The following is a 14909-nucleotide window of genomic DNA, read 5'->3' on the forward strand; positions in this document are numbered from 1 at the left end:
TGCAGCAGCCACTGGGTTGCCACAATGTGGGAGCACTAGGACAGACAAAGGCACTGTGATTGTCAGTGTTGGAGGAAAGGTAAGGTGTGGGACTGTTGGTGAATGGAGAATTGGTGTATGGTTACTGGTATTGCACTAGGATGAGTTCTTCATAGACTACCCAGGCAGAAAGGAGCTTATCTATGCTGCCTTCTCTCTTCCTTCTTACCCTCCTCTGCAACTTGCCCTATAGCTAATGGCAAGGGCTGTTCCCTCATAATGGCATGTTTGTGCAGCATGCAGCAGTTCATGAAACTTGACACCAACTTTGCCAAGTACTTCAGGGCTTCTCCAAAGCAGTCCAGGCACTGGAAGTGTTGTTTCTGTTCTATCACATTTTATGTAGAAACATGGTTCTGATTGTATGCATACTGCACACATGTGCATGGGTTGCACACTGGAATCAGCAGATAGCCCTTGTTACCCGTAGCTACCCTTTGGTTTGCCATGGTGGCTTAAATGCAGTTGGTACAATGGACTGACACAGAATGAAGGCATCACAAGTACTTCCAGGATACCAGCATTGACCTGTATAATTCATTGCCTTTGGTCACACACCATCCCGACTTTGAGGGAGTGGAATCCCTTTTAGTTCCAGTATATGGCAGAGTCAACATGTGGTGTTTGCAAAGTGATGTGCCTGCAACCACCACATGTTGCACAGTGAGAAGAAGCCTGTAATCTCAACTAGTAAGTTGTCCACTCTCTCCACTTGCTACTTTCTGGCAAGAGAGAATTAAATGTATTTAGCTCTATCTGAATGTTGCAAATATTTCAGCTCTAGCCTAGAAGGAGCCAAATGCATAAAAGTTCATGACCACAGTCACTGGCAATGTATTTCTTGCCCTGCTGAAATTGCAGCTATGGCAGATTTCAAAGAGGGCATACTGAAGCTCAGGCATCTTGCACACTGTTTCTCACTGAAGTTTAGAGCGCAAATTGTTCCCAGAACACCATGGCTGAATATGGTCTCCCGCTGAGAGCCCTTCTCCCCATCTTCCTTGTTTCAGCAGCTTGTATTGCTCTGTATTGCCTCTATTTCAAGGGGCATGCCCACTAACACAGCCATGGCTCCATGTAATGAGTTTGTGCAGAAGCCTTAAAGTTGGCAAACAGTCCTTCAGCACCTGCCCCACCACACCCTGTAGCCATTGGTGCCTTTTGTGGTGATGACCTTTCACGTGAAAGGTCATTTAGCTGAAACATTAACTCTGTTTTTATTTCAGGTTTCCAGCATTTGCAGTATTTTGCTTCTATAGTGGTGCTTCCTATAACTGTTTTAAGTTTCCAAACACTTGTTGGTAAATGGCTTCTAGCTGTTGCTACAATTCAACAACTAATTGAGCGGTATAGATAGAGTAAATGCGAGTAGGCTCTTTCCACTTAGATTAGGAGAAATAAACACGAGAGGACATGGCTTTAGGGTGAAAGGGGAAAGGTTTAGGGGGAACTTCTTCACTCAGAGAGTGGTGAGAGTGTGGAACAAGCTACCATCTGACGTGGTAAATGCGGGCTCACTCTTAAGTTTTAAGAATAAATTAGATAGATACATGGATGGGAGAGATCTGGAGGGTCATGGACTAGGTGCAGGTCAATGGGACTAGTGGAATAATATTTTGGCACAGACTAGAAGGGCCGAATGGCCTGTTTTCTGTGCTGTAGTGTTCTATGGTTCTAATCTGTAAATAGTTGGTGATCCCTTTACCTAACACTGGTGGGGGTTGTTTCTGCTGCTGAAGCTAAGTGTGAGGTTGAGAGTGTGCACCAGCTGGAGTGTTGACTCCAAAATGGTACAGCTGGCGACAAATCAGCTGACGTCATGTTCTACCTGCTCTGCATATTTTCAGCAAGTTGCACATTTCACACACAAGCTCACATCCTTACCCACATGGCATCCGGTTTGATGGCACATGCACGACAGACACCATTTTGGAACTCTAAGGGCGCTCAGTAGCTAAAAAAAGGGCAGTAACAAGTCTGATTTCTTGCCCCATGTGTCTAACGAACAAGGCATTGAAAATCCCCTCGCTAACAAGTGAAAATCAAGAAAATCAGCTTATGTGAGATGTTGTCCTGTTTCAGAACTATCGCATATTAGAGTGGAAGAGCAATAGCTTTGTATATTTTGTTGTTCTTAATTCTACATGCCTGGTGTTATAAAGGCATGCTTTATCAAAAATGACTTTATGGGTTTACTGGCCAAAAAGCACTAACTGAGTTTTAAAAAACTGAAACCATATTCCAATGACTTGAAACAGCAGTTTCTAGGATGGTTGAAAATTTGCATGACTGTACCTTACACATTGCAAAGCCATTGGAGTTAACCTGTTTAGAAAGCTGAAAGGAGACAATTACCTTGAAGGAATGTGAATGGAATCATCTCCTAACCCATTCACAGAACATTCGGACAATCACCTGGTGTATTCACCTGGGTGGGGACTACACATTAGATGTAATCATCTCAGACAATGAACTCTGGCTGAGAAAGGAATTCAGTCAGCCATAATCTAATCAAGTTGAAACCATTCACCTGGGATCCACTAGTCATGACCATATTTGGGTCAATGGAGAGAGAGGATCATGTGACAAGTCAGCTAACCCTCTTTTGTGTTGAAGAAACTGCTTTTCTCGGGGCCACAAAAGGACAGAAGCCAAAGAGATGCCAGAGAAACAGAACCAGCATGGGGCATTCTGTCTTCCTCCATCCCGCTGCAATTTTGAGTCCTATCTGCTGATTAACCATTCACATGCCGCAGGCAGTGATTTAGGAATTAACCCAGCAGTCGCTGATGCACCATCCATCAACATATCTAAATTGTCTCAATGCTGGATCCAGAGGGACCACCAAACTTTGCCTGAAACCACCCCAGCCATCAGCCTACATGACCTGTATACCTTTCACTTTTATTGGACTCTAAAAGACTGCTTAATCTATCCTCCTTCTTTGCAACTTACTGGTGGGTGTGAATGTGTGCACACATGCGCATGAAAGTTGGAACATTTTCATTACTTTTCATTAGACTGGGTTAAGTACAATAGATACTATTCTCTTCTTTTAAAAAAAAACTTACACAAGGAAACCTGTCTGTGTTTGTCTTTTACAGTCACAGCACATAAACAGTTAAACATTTACTGAATTGGCAAGTACATACATTTTTTTTAAAAATACCCTGTTGTGGCCAAACGAGTAGTGGGAAAAGAGGAGAGGCATTCTACCTCTCCTCACCTGATCGTAACACTAGAAATTATAACTGGTGATATTACAGACCAATACTGAACACAAAAGGACACTCCTCTGTCCATTATTGTAACATAAGTGTTAATCATTGATTTTAAATAGATTAATGCTTTCACTAAGGAAGTGGACAGATGTATAATGAGCATGTTAAGCATTAATCAACTAACATTTTCTAGGAAATGTCATCTCATGCACCCTACCGAGTGTGAAGATTTTTAATTGCTTGATCCTGATTCTAAAACTTCTCAGTAACAGCACATTTGTTCTCGATGCTAAAATAATTATATATCAATCATTAACCACAGATTGTCAGAATAATGTTTAAAATAAGTAAAATTGAAATTTCACAAATATTCATTTTGTTTATTTAACTTGTTTGCAAAATGATCAAATATAATTAAGATATTAATTTCACATCCTGATTTGGAAACTAAATATTCAGAAACTCTACATATTCTTTAATAAGGACATTTTAAAATGAAGGAAATTTGACAGGATATGTACTCAGACAGCTTATAATAGAACTAAAAACCAAAAGGTTGCTGGAAGGAATGAACTTATCCATCTTTTCCCTTTAATTCAGTTACATAATAAAGTAGGTGAGTCATACCAACCATTTTCCCAAATTCTTAACACAAAAGATTTTCAGCTGTCAAAATCACCTTGTACAATATTTGCTCCATCATGGACTCTACCCAGCCAACCAATTACCAATGGAGAAATCTCCAAGTGGATAACACTCTGGTATTTGACCCAAGCACCAAGGAAAATCAAGCAAATCTGTGGAATATTAGTCCAATCTTAAAACCCACTCTTGGAACTCCTCCAAAGGTGACCCAGGTATGGCCCTGTTGGCATATGAACCATTGCTTTCCACAGTATACATGATCATCTTAAAGAAATTAATAAACAGAGCACAAACTGCTTTTACTGGAGTTTAGTTAGCCTATCTACTATGCAACAAAGAAAACTCGCTAATCTCTAGTTTTTGTTCAAGACTTATTAACGTTGTACTCCCATCTTTCAATTTTGCAATACAGCCCTGCTTCCAGTTACATTCATTTCAAGATGTCAAGTTTTATGTCCTCTCAATTTTCTTATCTCGCTAATGAAAAAAAGTTCAGCTCTCTGAATTTCTCGTTAGACATTATGACTTTAGGTCCTTGAGTAAGCCTAAATTATGTTCTTTGAAGTCTCTCCAATGTCCTTTGGAAGTTGGTGTGCTCAGAATTATATACAATGTTATAAAACACGTCTTGACAACGGGTTACCTAGGTTTGAAACAGGCTATTATATAGGCATCGACCTACCTGTTGATAACACTTGAGATTGACTGGATTGGATCCTTTCATACTGAGATTTAAAAAGACCCATTCTTATCTTTTAAATGTTTCAGGTTTAGGAGCTCATGAACAGTAAATCAGTAAACTGGATATAGCTTGTTACGAGTGCATGTTTGTTGTAATATTTAGTTTAGATTATATTGCTGTCTCCTCCAAGTTCCAAATTACACACATGAAATACAGTTCTTGGGAGTCGTCTTGGAACATTACTCTTTTATACCAGCAAGAAAATATCTGTCTTTTTTCCTGCTTACAATGTCTCCTTGAAGAGATAGCAACCAATTAGGTGTTTATGCTCTAGAATTAGGCCACAAAACTTCTCTCAGATTTTGGCTAAGAATAAGAGGTTGGTCTGATCAAGATGCTTCTGAAAGTTCAAGACACCTGGAATTCCTTGTGGATAAACTTAAAATTAAAAAAAACACAATACCATTCCATTTTAACTAGTTACAACATTTATGCTTTTCATCAACAAAGAAATCTAACCATCACCTGTCCTCAAAAGTCATCATTACCAGTTGATAGTAAAGAAAAAAATTCCCAAATTAACAATTTTATTTCCAAAATATTTCCATGAGGTCTTTATCGTATTTTTCCCTGCAGTATGATTAAAATATTAATTAAGAAAGACCGAGGAGAACTACAAATATCACTAACATAAAGAATCACATTAACCCTGCAAGGGTTACTAAGCATTTTTTGAAAATTCTAACAAGAATCAGAAAATATCATAGATATCTGGTTAAAATTCAATAATTCCATAATATTGTTTTCTAATACCCAGCAATGTTCCACGTATATGTTTTGTGTTATACTGTGCTTTGAATTCAGTTCTGATAGAAAATATCTGAATTGTGAACAATCCAAGGAACATGCTGTGCAGAAAAGCATTTGGCTTTGGAATTTTTTTTATAAAACCAAGCACTTAAGGTTGGATTTTACAGAGATAAATGGGTCCCCTATCATCAGGAACCTGGACATGGTGGGACGTCAGTAGTGACATTCCAGGGGGTAGCAAATTAAGAAGCCCCCTCCTAAAGCCCTGTCTAATTAAAAACAGCGAGCGGATCAAGCAACCCACAGACTCAATCACAGGGCCTGTGGCAATTTCTGGCAGGCACAGGGATAGGTGGACGTTGATGTAGGGAGGAGACTGAGAGGTCTAAAGAACTGTACATGAGCAAAAAAAAAAGTGTGGCCACAGCTTTCAGGCCATCATTGTGGATGGTGACCCCTCCAGGGGATGGCCTGTGGCCACAGCTACAATCCTCTGGAAACTGGCTCACCAGAGGGTGGGGGAAGGGGGGATGGGGAATAAAAGGAGACCTCGCTGGCCTGCCGCTGGGAGGCCACCTTCAGCCACTAATCACACTTCAGTCTCAGCTGGGGACGATCTGCTGCCAGGAAGATCCCAGCAGCGCCACCAATTTGCCCCCAAGTGGGCATTTAATTGAGCCTAGTAATTAGCCACTGCAGCTGGTGCCAGTTAGACTTCACATTCAACAGCACTATTCAGAGGCAGGATTGTTTTGGCGAGCCACTCCAATGAGATAATCTCTAATTTTGCTTCCAGTCATATCTGTGGGACTGAGAAAATTTCACCCTTAGCGTATATCAAGTAAACCGATAACACAGAGATCACAATTAGCTTTTGGAGGATAAGTGTTCGGAGCCTGGTGAGATACGGTTGTTTAAATGTCACACTTAGGGTTAATGTTGGTTCAGTACCACTGTAAAGGTTCATTTTGACATCTTGCTAGTGTGGCCTAAAAGGGTCTTCTGCTACAAGTACTCAACAAAGATGGAGAACCTTCATGATATTGTAGGAAACATGGAGAAGTGTTGGACTATCACAAAAAATAAAATTACAATATTATTTTGAGAACGTTAAAGGAAAAAATAATGCAGTTGTTATTATGTCGGAAGAAAATAACCAATGCAAACTGGACAGTGGCAATCTGTGGTGGCCTGCATGATACAGGTCTAACTGATGGATAAGACATAACTGCAAGTTATTTTAGGCTATTCTATGGTGCAGCACTATTCCTTGCTTGTTAATGTCATCACACCCCTAGTATCCGTACAAAATGGTGCCCATTATACCATAAAACAATGATAACTTTAATTCCGAGACAAAAAAATATAGTCACCATTGCAGGAATAAGAAGGTTAAAATCACCATACGTTTTATGTACATAAAAATAGATTGAGAATTATATAAATTTTACTGAAGATCATTTATACTCTTAACTGTATAATGGCATAATAGCTGCATGGTATGGAAAACAGCATTGAAGCTGCAATTTGTAACAACAGCTGAATAATCATCATGTATGTATGGCCAGAGAATTTGCATCATTCAGGAACATCTGGATGGATGTGCTTTAATAGCTGAATCCACTGTGACCCTGTGAAGAAACATTTGAAATAAAGCATTACAAGTCTTTTTTCAGAGCAATAAATTGAATTTTAAGAGCCAAAAAAGACAAACATTAAAGTCTAACAAAGTGGAGCATAACAGTAATGGTTTATGATGTTAATAGCTGCAAACTGCTTTCCAGGAACAGTCTTGCCCAATAATTAAGCCACTAATGTATAGCTAATTGGGTGTCCAGATATATTTTTGATTAGTAAATAAAAAGTTAATAATATACACATCTGTTGGGGGTATGATTTCAAGTCATATTCACACTGCATAAGCAAGTGTACCTTCACTTTTTTGTGCATTTGCAGCTAAGATGGCAAGATAATAACCTGCATGCAAGTGGTTTTTGATCATTGTGTATACGTGCTCTATTTTCTTGGTTACTGCTCATTGGTGATCTGTTAAAATAGCATGGAGAAGGAGCAAAAACACTGCACTTCAACACCATGGAAACACCAGCACCATTGTCTGGAGATGGGAGCTGTTGTCATGGACAGCTCAACCAATTGGAATAACTGCTTCAAGCCAGCAAAAGAAAGGCCAACCAATAACAAGCAGCTAAAATAGTGTATTTCATGGAACGGAGCAAGTAGCGTCAAATTGCATTACAGGTGGAGAACACAGGTCATGTGTGTCTTGCTGTACGAGTCAACATTCATAGTAAATCACTTTCAGGAAGTCAAAGTACCACTTGTAACCACTGAAAAAAATCTTAGAAGCTATATTAATATGCGCTTTGCTGAACAAATTCACCCCAGAGTTCCAAACTTTGGTGAAAGATCGACTGCTCTGAAATAACGGTGGTAAATGTTTGGTTAAGTAAATTTAAATGTTAAGTACATTTATTTGTATTGTGTGTAAGGAATTTTCTATTAAAATTAGTTCATGTGGGTAAAACATTGTAGCCACACCAATAACTTGTCAACAGATTCTATTCGACAACATCAAAGAAAGATGCCCAATCTATTAAACTATTTTTGATTTTACTTTAGGTCATTGGTGCATTAACTGGAAAATATCTTGAGCGTTTACTGGGCCATTTCACTGATTCAATTTCTTTCAGAAATAGTCTGATGACTCCCTGAGGTGGTTGCTCTTCAAATGTGATCCTCGAAAGTGAAGTGAATGGTGACAGGCTATTCCAACATGGAGGGCATTATGCAAGCTTGACTCCAACATTCGCACTTCACTGCAGGTAGCATTGGATAAGCAGCTGAAGCAGAAATTTTGATTCTGTTTGTTGCTCATTAACAGCTGGAATTTCAGATCTAAGGGTACTGAGGTACCCAAAGTCCTGCTCAAGATACTATTAGTTAAATCAGTAGATCCTGTGAACTTTGCATAATTTCTTGCCATTTTTAAGTGTTTGAACAAAGGAACTGGGGTATGATTCCATGGGTACCGTCTGGCCTACGACAGCTGACTGAGTAGGCCATTCTTCAGATGTAGAACCATGTTGTTGAACTGTGAGGGTATCATAGTCAAACCTGGTCATGTCTTTATCCAATGCCCAACTACATGCACTTATCAGAGCTGCCACTGCTGCCAATCAGGAGAAGGAATCAGGAATGATTTTCCTCTCCTTAGCTCAGGCCAATTGGAAGACCTACTGACGCCTTGGCTGAGGGCAGATAACTCAATCACAAATTAAGAATCTAATCAGGGACCTTTGTATGGCTGTTACATGTTACCTTTATAAACCTAACTATTGGGGAAATTCAGAACTCAGAGCAAAAGGTCTGGAGGCAGTAATGGGTTCTTCCGTACTCAACCCCCATCACGACTGAAATTATGGATTTTTGAAACATAGCATGCAGAAAAAAAAACCTCAAGAGAAGTTGTCCTGATTGGCAATGCAGTGGACAGCTGTCTGTTAAGAACTGATAACAAATGAGCCCTAGTTTGTTTCTTTTACTTCAACCAAGCATTAACAAGAGATACTGCTCCAGCTTTCAACCACCCATGAATTGAGTTTAGCCCTGCAGCTTTCCACCACCCATGAATTGAGTTTAGCCCTGCAGCTTTCAACCACCCATGAATTGAGTTTAGCACTGCAGCTTTCAACCACCCATGAATTGAGTTTAGCCCTGCAGCTTTCAACCACCCATGAATTGAGTTTAGACCTGCAGCTTTCAACCACCTATGAATTGAGTTTAGCCCTGCAGCTTTCCACCACCCATGATTGAGTCTAGCCCTGGGTGAATGCCAATGAGAAAATTGGCTATTGTAATATTGAGTTCTTATGAAACAAAGTGTTTATTGGATTCAAATTGCCTTGCCTAAATGGGCCCGATTTGTGTATCAGGTCAAGCCAACCTTTCGAATTTTAAGAAGCAGATAAAGATATTAGACACAACTTTCTGACTTTGTACTCCAGAAGGACGCATTGCCAGCCAAGAGAAAATACTGGAAATTCAGTCATGTACAGCATACAAACTTCTATTTAAATTGTCAGAAAATCATGTCTCACACATGGCTTAATTTCCAATGTGCACTCTCTGGCAAGAGCACAAAATTGGAAAATGACCACTATTTATCCTGACAGGTGTTAAAAATAGTATAATCGGTACTCTCACAAATATTCTCATTGTAACCACAATATACCATGAAATAGATTGTGAAACCTAGTACAACAATATGATTTTTGGCATGGTTCTTCCAATTGATTTCTTGAAGTTGTATTTTACTGTCATGCTTTTCTTTCCTTATCTCTCTCTCATTTCCTGCCTCAATCTATGCCTTAGATTCCTCAGTCTTTCCTTGCTCATTTCTTCACTTCCTCTCCTCTCATTCACTTCTCCCCACCCTCTTTTAATCGTGTTTCTCAGTTTCCCCTCTCCTCAAATTGCCCTTTTATCTTTCATTGGGCCTCTTATTACCTGGTCTCTTTCTGCCATTCACTCTCATAATTACAGTGCAGCACCTATAATCCAGGTACCAGCGTCTGGCTTATTTTCCACAACAACAGGAGTTAAGCCATTCAGGTCCTCAAGCTGGTTCTGCTATTTAATCAATTTTTTAAAAAATTCTTTCATGGGATGTGGATGTCACTGGCAAGGCCAGCATTTGTTGCCCATCCCTAGTTACCCTTGAACTTAGTGGCTTCTTAGTTAAGAGTCAACCACATGTCTGTGGTTTTGGAGTCACATGTAGGCCAGACCAGGTAAGGATGGCAGGTTTTCTTCCCTAAAAAGGACATTAGCGAACCAGATGAGTTTTTACAACAATTGAAGATTCATCACCATCACTGAGACTAGTTTTATATTCCAGATTTATTAACTGAATTCAAATTCCACCAGCTACCGTGGTGGGATTTGAAACCTGTCCCCAGAGCATTAGCCTGGGTCTTTGGTTTAGAATTCAACTGTTTACTGCAGGCCTTGTCATCTGACAGGGTGATACATTCAAAGTCAAAAAGAGCAGTTCAAAACAAGCCAGTTACAAGAGACAAATGCAGCTCATGAGGCACATGCTGGCTGCTCCTACCACATATTGTAAATTGTTTCCAGTGTTCTGTGTTAGACTGATGCTGTATGATTTGGAGCTAAGACTGTATAGCATAATAAGCTGCTGCTTTTGCAGTTTTTCAGTAAACTGATTCATTTATCTTTGAAAGTTAGGTGCAAGAAAAGTCAGGGATGAGAAAAGGCTAATCATGCCATCAAAGGAGATTATGCCCCTGGGAAATGAGCTGTAAGGTGAGAGAACTCTATTTTAGGCTACCATAAACTAGATATTTTAAAACCAAGTGCTTACCTGATTCTGATCTTCTAATTCTTCCACATCATCTTCCAGCTCTGAAAATGGAATTGGTTCTTTTGATTCTTGCATGAGTGATATCTAAATAGGTAAATAAGATAACAACTTAGTAAATTCTATAGTCATGGAATAGCAAAGGGTAGTATATGTAGATATCCATGACTCAACAAAGAAGTTTATTACATCTGACTGAAATGATGAGACCAATTTTAACACTGCACAATATGTTTTACCTTTTTACTAGGCCATACTAAACATGGCAAGTATATTTATCCACATGGGCACAATGGATAATATAATTTATGTTCCAACAATTAACAATGTCTGTCATATACTGCACAATTAATGACAGCACTCAAATATACATTTGTATCAATAGTGCTGTTATGACACTTTCTGCCTTCCTTTGGGCCTGCAAAGTATCACCAAGTATTTCTGTGACAACAGAAGGGGAAAGGCAGTCTCAACATCATAGTAAATACCTCTCCGTGCCATCATAATATTCTTACAAATTTTCTCAGACAATGTAAGAAGTGGCATGATATGGCCAGAATTCATAGGTAGACAGTACCAGTCCTCTTGTTGTGGAAGCTTCTGAGGTCTGGAATAGGACTCCTGATTAATCAGAGTGCCATGTGTTATGAATTATAATATATTATTATGGTTGCCTCCAGATCTGACATGCCCAAGTATAGCACACCAGATTGCAGAATCATAAGCTCTTGCATTTTAGCCCAAAAGTTTGATCTGTTACACATTATGCTTCATTACATAGCAGCCCTTTGTTTCTTTCAGTTTTTTCTTCTTTCCTAACAAGTATTGGCTTACTAGGATTCCACTTGTCACTGTTCCACAGGTGCCACGAAAACGGTGGGGGGTGGGGGAGAGGTTGAAATATCATAATTAGTCAAACCTACTGGATATTCTCCAGTGTGTTTCATTATTTTGCTCCTCTGCACTCCACAGTGTTCCTATCCTCACAGGAATGTCTATATTTTGCAGGATTTGGTCCAAAATAGACAATATAAAAAGGATAATGAGAAAGCACACAGACGATGCAGACTTCCAGTTCAATATGCATCCATGTCCCTCTCACAACTTAACTCCTTATTGCCTCCATTTTTGTAAATGTCCACTGAACAGTAAGGGAATATTAATGCAATCCCTCCTGTGAGGTGAAAATAGTCAGCATTGACTGTTCACACACTGCAGGAGAGGCCGAGGTAAACTGCGAGATCTTCAGGAAGTATCTGATCAGGATCTTGTAACAAGGTGGATGAATTGATAGCACAAATAGAAATAAATGAGTATGACATGATAGCCACTGCAGAGACATGATTGCAAAATGACCATAGCCAGGTCCTGAATATTCAAAGGTATTTGATATTTCGGAAGGGCAGAAAGAAAGGAAAAGGAGGTGGGATAGCTCTGTTAATAAAGGATGAGATAAGAACAGTAGTGAGAAATGATTTTTGTTCAGAGGATCAAAATGTAGAATTATTTTGGCTGGAGATATAAATAGGTCTTGTTGGGTAGCGGAACAGGATCAATGAGCCAAATGGCCTCTTCCTGCTCCTATTTCTTATGTTTTGCAAGTAAACACATTGTGATCTACAACACCTTATCTGGATTTGCTACAAGATTTCCTATTAATAGGACCAGAAATCCATTAGTTAACAATTAGCAATTTTCTCCTACCTTCTCAAAAATAGGATCTTGTATATCTTTATACATAGTCTGAGTATGTACATAAACAACAGCATCATGAACTGTGAGGTACAAGATGTCCTTTTTAACATTGTCATCAAAAAGGCCACAGCTCTCCATTTTCTTCACAATGTGGTCTGAAATTAGAATGATAAAAATATTAAACTCACTCCCAGCCCCATGACTTTAACCACAATACTCTGTAAAAAAAAAAACAAATACCTGATTATGTCATGCCAGTAAACATACTAGTAACAGTCTGAATACTAACATCCTTTCTGTATAAATTGGGGAAAAAATCTAATCAAGAATTGAATCTTATAAAGGTAGATTGGTGATATTAGTGCCTGGGAGATCTGCATGAATTGTAAGTATTAAAATTAAGAACTACCAGCAAATCTTCTATGGCGTTGACTACTGGTCTGGAGCACAGTACTGGCCCATCAGGCAAATCCAGGTAACTGTGACTGCTGCAAATACTGAGGTCAGAGTGCAGCATAACTCCTTGTAAACGTCAGGCTCTAGATTGTTTTCTAACTCTAACAAAGTATGATACTTTGAACAGTGTAGCTGACAGATGCTAGTTGGTAGACCTCCTGAGGCATTGCTCACGTTGAATTGATGGTTTTATTTGAGATTAAGATTGTTATTCCAAGTAGTTTTACCAAAAACACTGACATCAGCATTGTGGTGGGGGCTGGGCTTCCGATTTTAGTGGCAGGGCAAGATGAGGCTATCCCTCTTGAAGCAGTCTAGTCTCCAGATGACCTGAGACTCCACTATTATTAATCAGCTCCAACTGATCTGAGCAATGGACAGCTGTGAACACATTTATACTTCAATAGCAGAATAATATGTTTTGTGTTACAGGATATAATGTACTTGCCCTCCAGATAGGAAGAAGGTTGTATCACAGCATGCATCAATGATATACCACCCCTCTAATTCAAATGTGGAATAAGTTAAGTGCTGTTAGTTGACTAAGCCCTTTGAAGGGAGTCTTGGGCAAAACCCCACATGCAGATATATGTACAAATCGTAAAGATGGTGGTGAGTCACTTATTGAGCCACTGCAGTCCATATGGCATGGGTGCACACTCAGTGCTGTTAGGGAGAGAATTATCCAGCAACAGTAAAGGAACAACGATATAGTTACAAGTTAATATCTTTATCATTCTAATTTCAGACTATATTGAGAAGAAAAGAGAGAGCTGTGGCCTTTTTGATGACTAGGTTTTCCACTTTAAAAATACTTTTATATATTTCTGCAAGGAACCCGCTAAGGCTTCTTCAACAGTATCCTCCAAACCCGCAATCTCTATCGCCTTGACGAAGAGCAGCAGTGACATAGAAATGCCACAACCTGGACGTTAACCTTCAAATCATTCACTAAATTAACTTGGAACTATATCGCTGTTACTTCACTGCTGCTGGATAATTCTCTCCCTAACAGCATTGAGGGTGTACCCATGCCACACGGACTGCAGTGGTTCAAGGTGACTCACCGCCATCTTCTCAGGGGCTATAAATGCTGGTCTCGCCAGCTGCAGTCACATCCCATGAATTAATTTTTAAAAATCCTCTCTGCTGCTCCCGAAGGGGTAGAGTCTCTTAGCAAGCCATCCATTCATGAGTGGTGATTGCCATCTGACACCTTATCCAAACAAACAGTCATTATTCATGTGTTAGCTTCGACAGTCAGTATCAGTAGGCTGTCCAACTATGGAAGACATCACAATTAAGCACCGTACTGTCCTCAATATCTACACACGCGCTTTCCATAGTGATCACTGCAGGGCAGTATAGTAAGTCCCCATTTTAAATTGCCTCGCTTTAAGTAATTTTGCTTTAAAGTCATGCAGTTTCTAGGGCCAGTATTCAAGATTTGCTTCTTCAATTTTGATTTAATATTCTTTGCATTGCTGCTCGCCATTTTGCATCATTGCATGTCATCATTGTGTGTTGTTTTGCGTTGTTTCGTGTCAATGTGATGTCAGGTCCTGTGACCCAATTGGCACTATTCTGAATTTAGTGCGACTGGAGATGTTTGTTCGCACTCGAGGGAACCACGATTTTTTTTTCAAAAACATCCTGAAAGCAAAATTCTCAGCGAGAAACATTCAAACCAACAGGTTTTTCTTTTGCAAGGAAGAAGTTGAAACCTGGGCCGCTTATTTCTGTGCAGAAAAAGCCCATTTCTAGACTTCGCAAACTGAGTTTAATTTTGGAGCCCCAGATGTGCCTGCTGTGAAGCTTTACATTGGGTGAGGCAGAGAGGCCATTTTAACGTCTGAGAGAGAGAGAAGCATTTGCTGCAGGTAAAAATTGCTTTCCTTGTCTCGGGGCTTGTTTGGGTGAAAGATACAGGGTGCAGTACTTACTCTTCACCAGGCTGACT

At 39.6% G+C, this 14909-nt stretch overlaps 1 protein-coding gene across 4 annotated transcripts in view; it reads right to left on the bottom strand.

Moving 5' to 3' along the window:
* Nucleotides 1–6721: 6721 nt before the first annotated feature.
* The window catches only part of slc26a4 (solute carrier family 26 member 4), a 63028-nt gene continuing 54840 nt past the window's right edge, over nucleotides 6722–14909 (bottom strand). For all 4 annotated transcript variants that reach the window (XM_078553406.1, XM_078553407.1, XM_078553408.1 and 1 more), the window contains 3 exons: nucleotides 12503–12648; nucleotides 10802–10885; nucleotides 6722–7028 (listed from right to left, as the gene is read on the bottom strand). In XM_078553406.1, coding sequence (XP_078409532.1) covers nucleotides 7005–7028; nucleotides 10802–10885; nucleotides 12503–12648 — 254 coding nt within the window. In that variant the 3' untranslated portion in view covers nucleotides 6722–7004. The remainder of the gene's footprint in view (nucleotides 7029–10801; nucleotides 10886–12502; nucleotides 12649–14909) is intronic.

This window comes from Cetorhinus maximus, chromosome 12 (genome assembly GCF_964194155.1).
Source record: "Cetorhinus maximus chromosome 12, sCetMax3.hap1.1, whole genome shotgun sequence".
Classification (NCBI taxonomy): domain Eukaryota; kingdom Metazoa; phylum Chordata; class Chondrichthyes; order Lamniformes; family Cetorhinidae; genus Cetorhinus; species Cetorhinus maximus.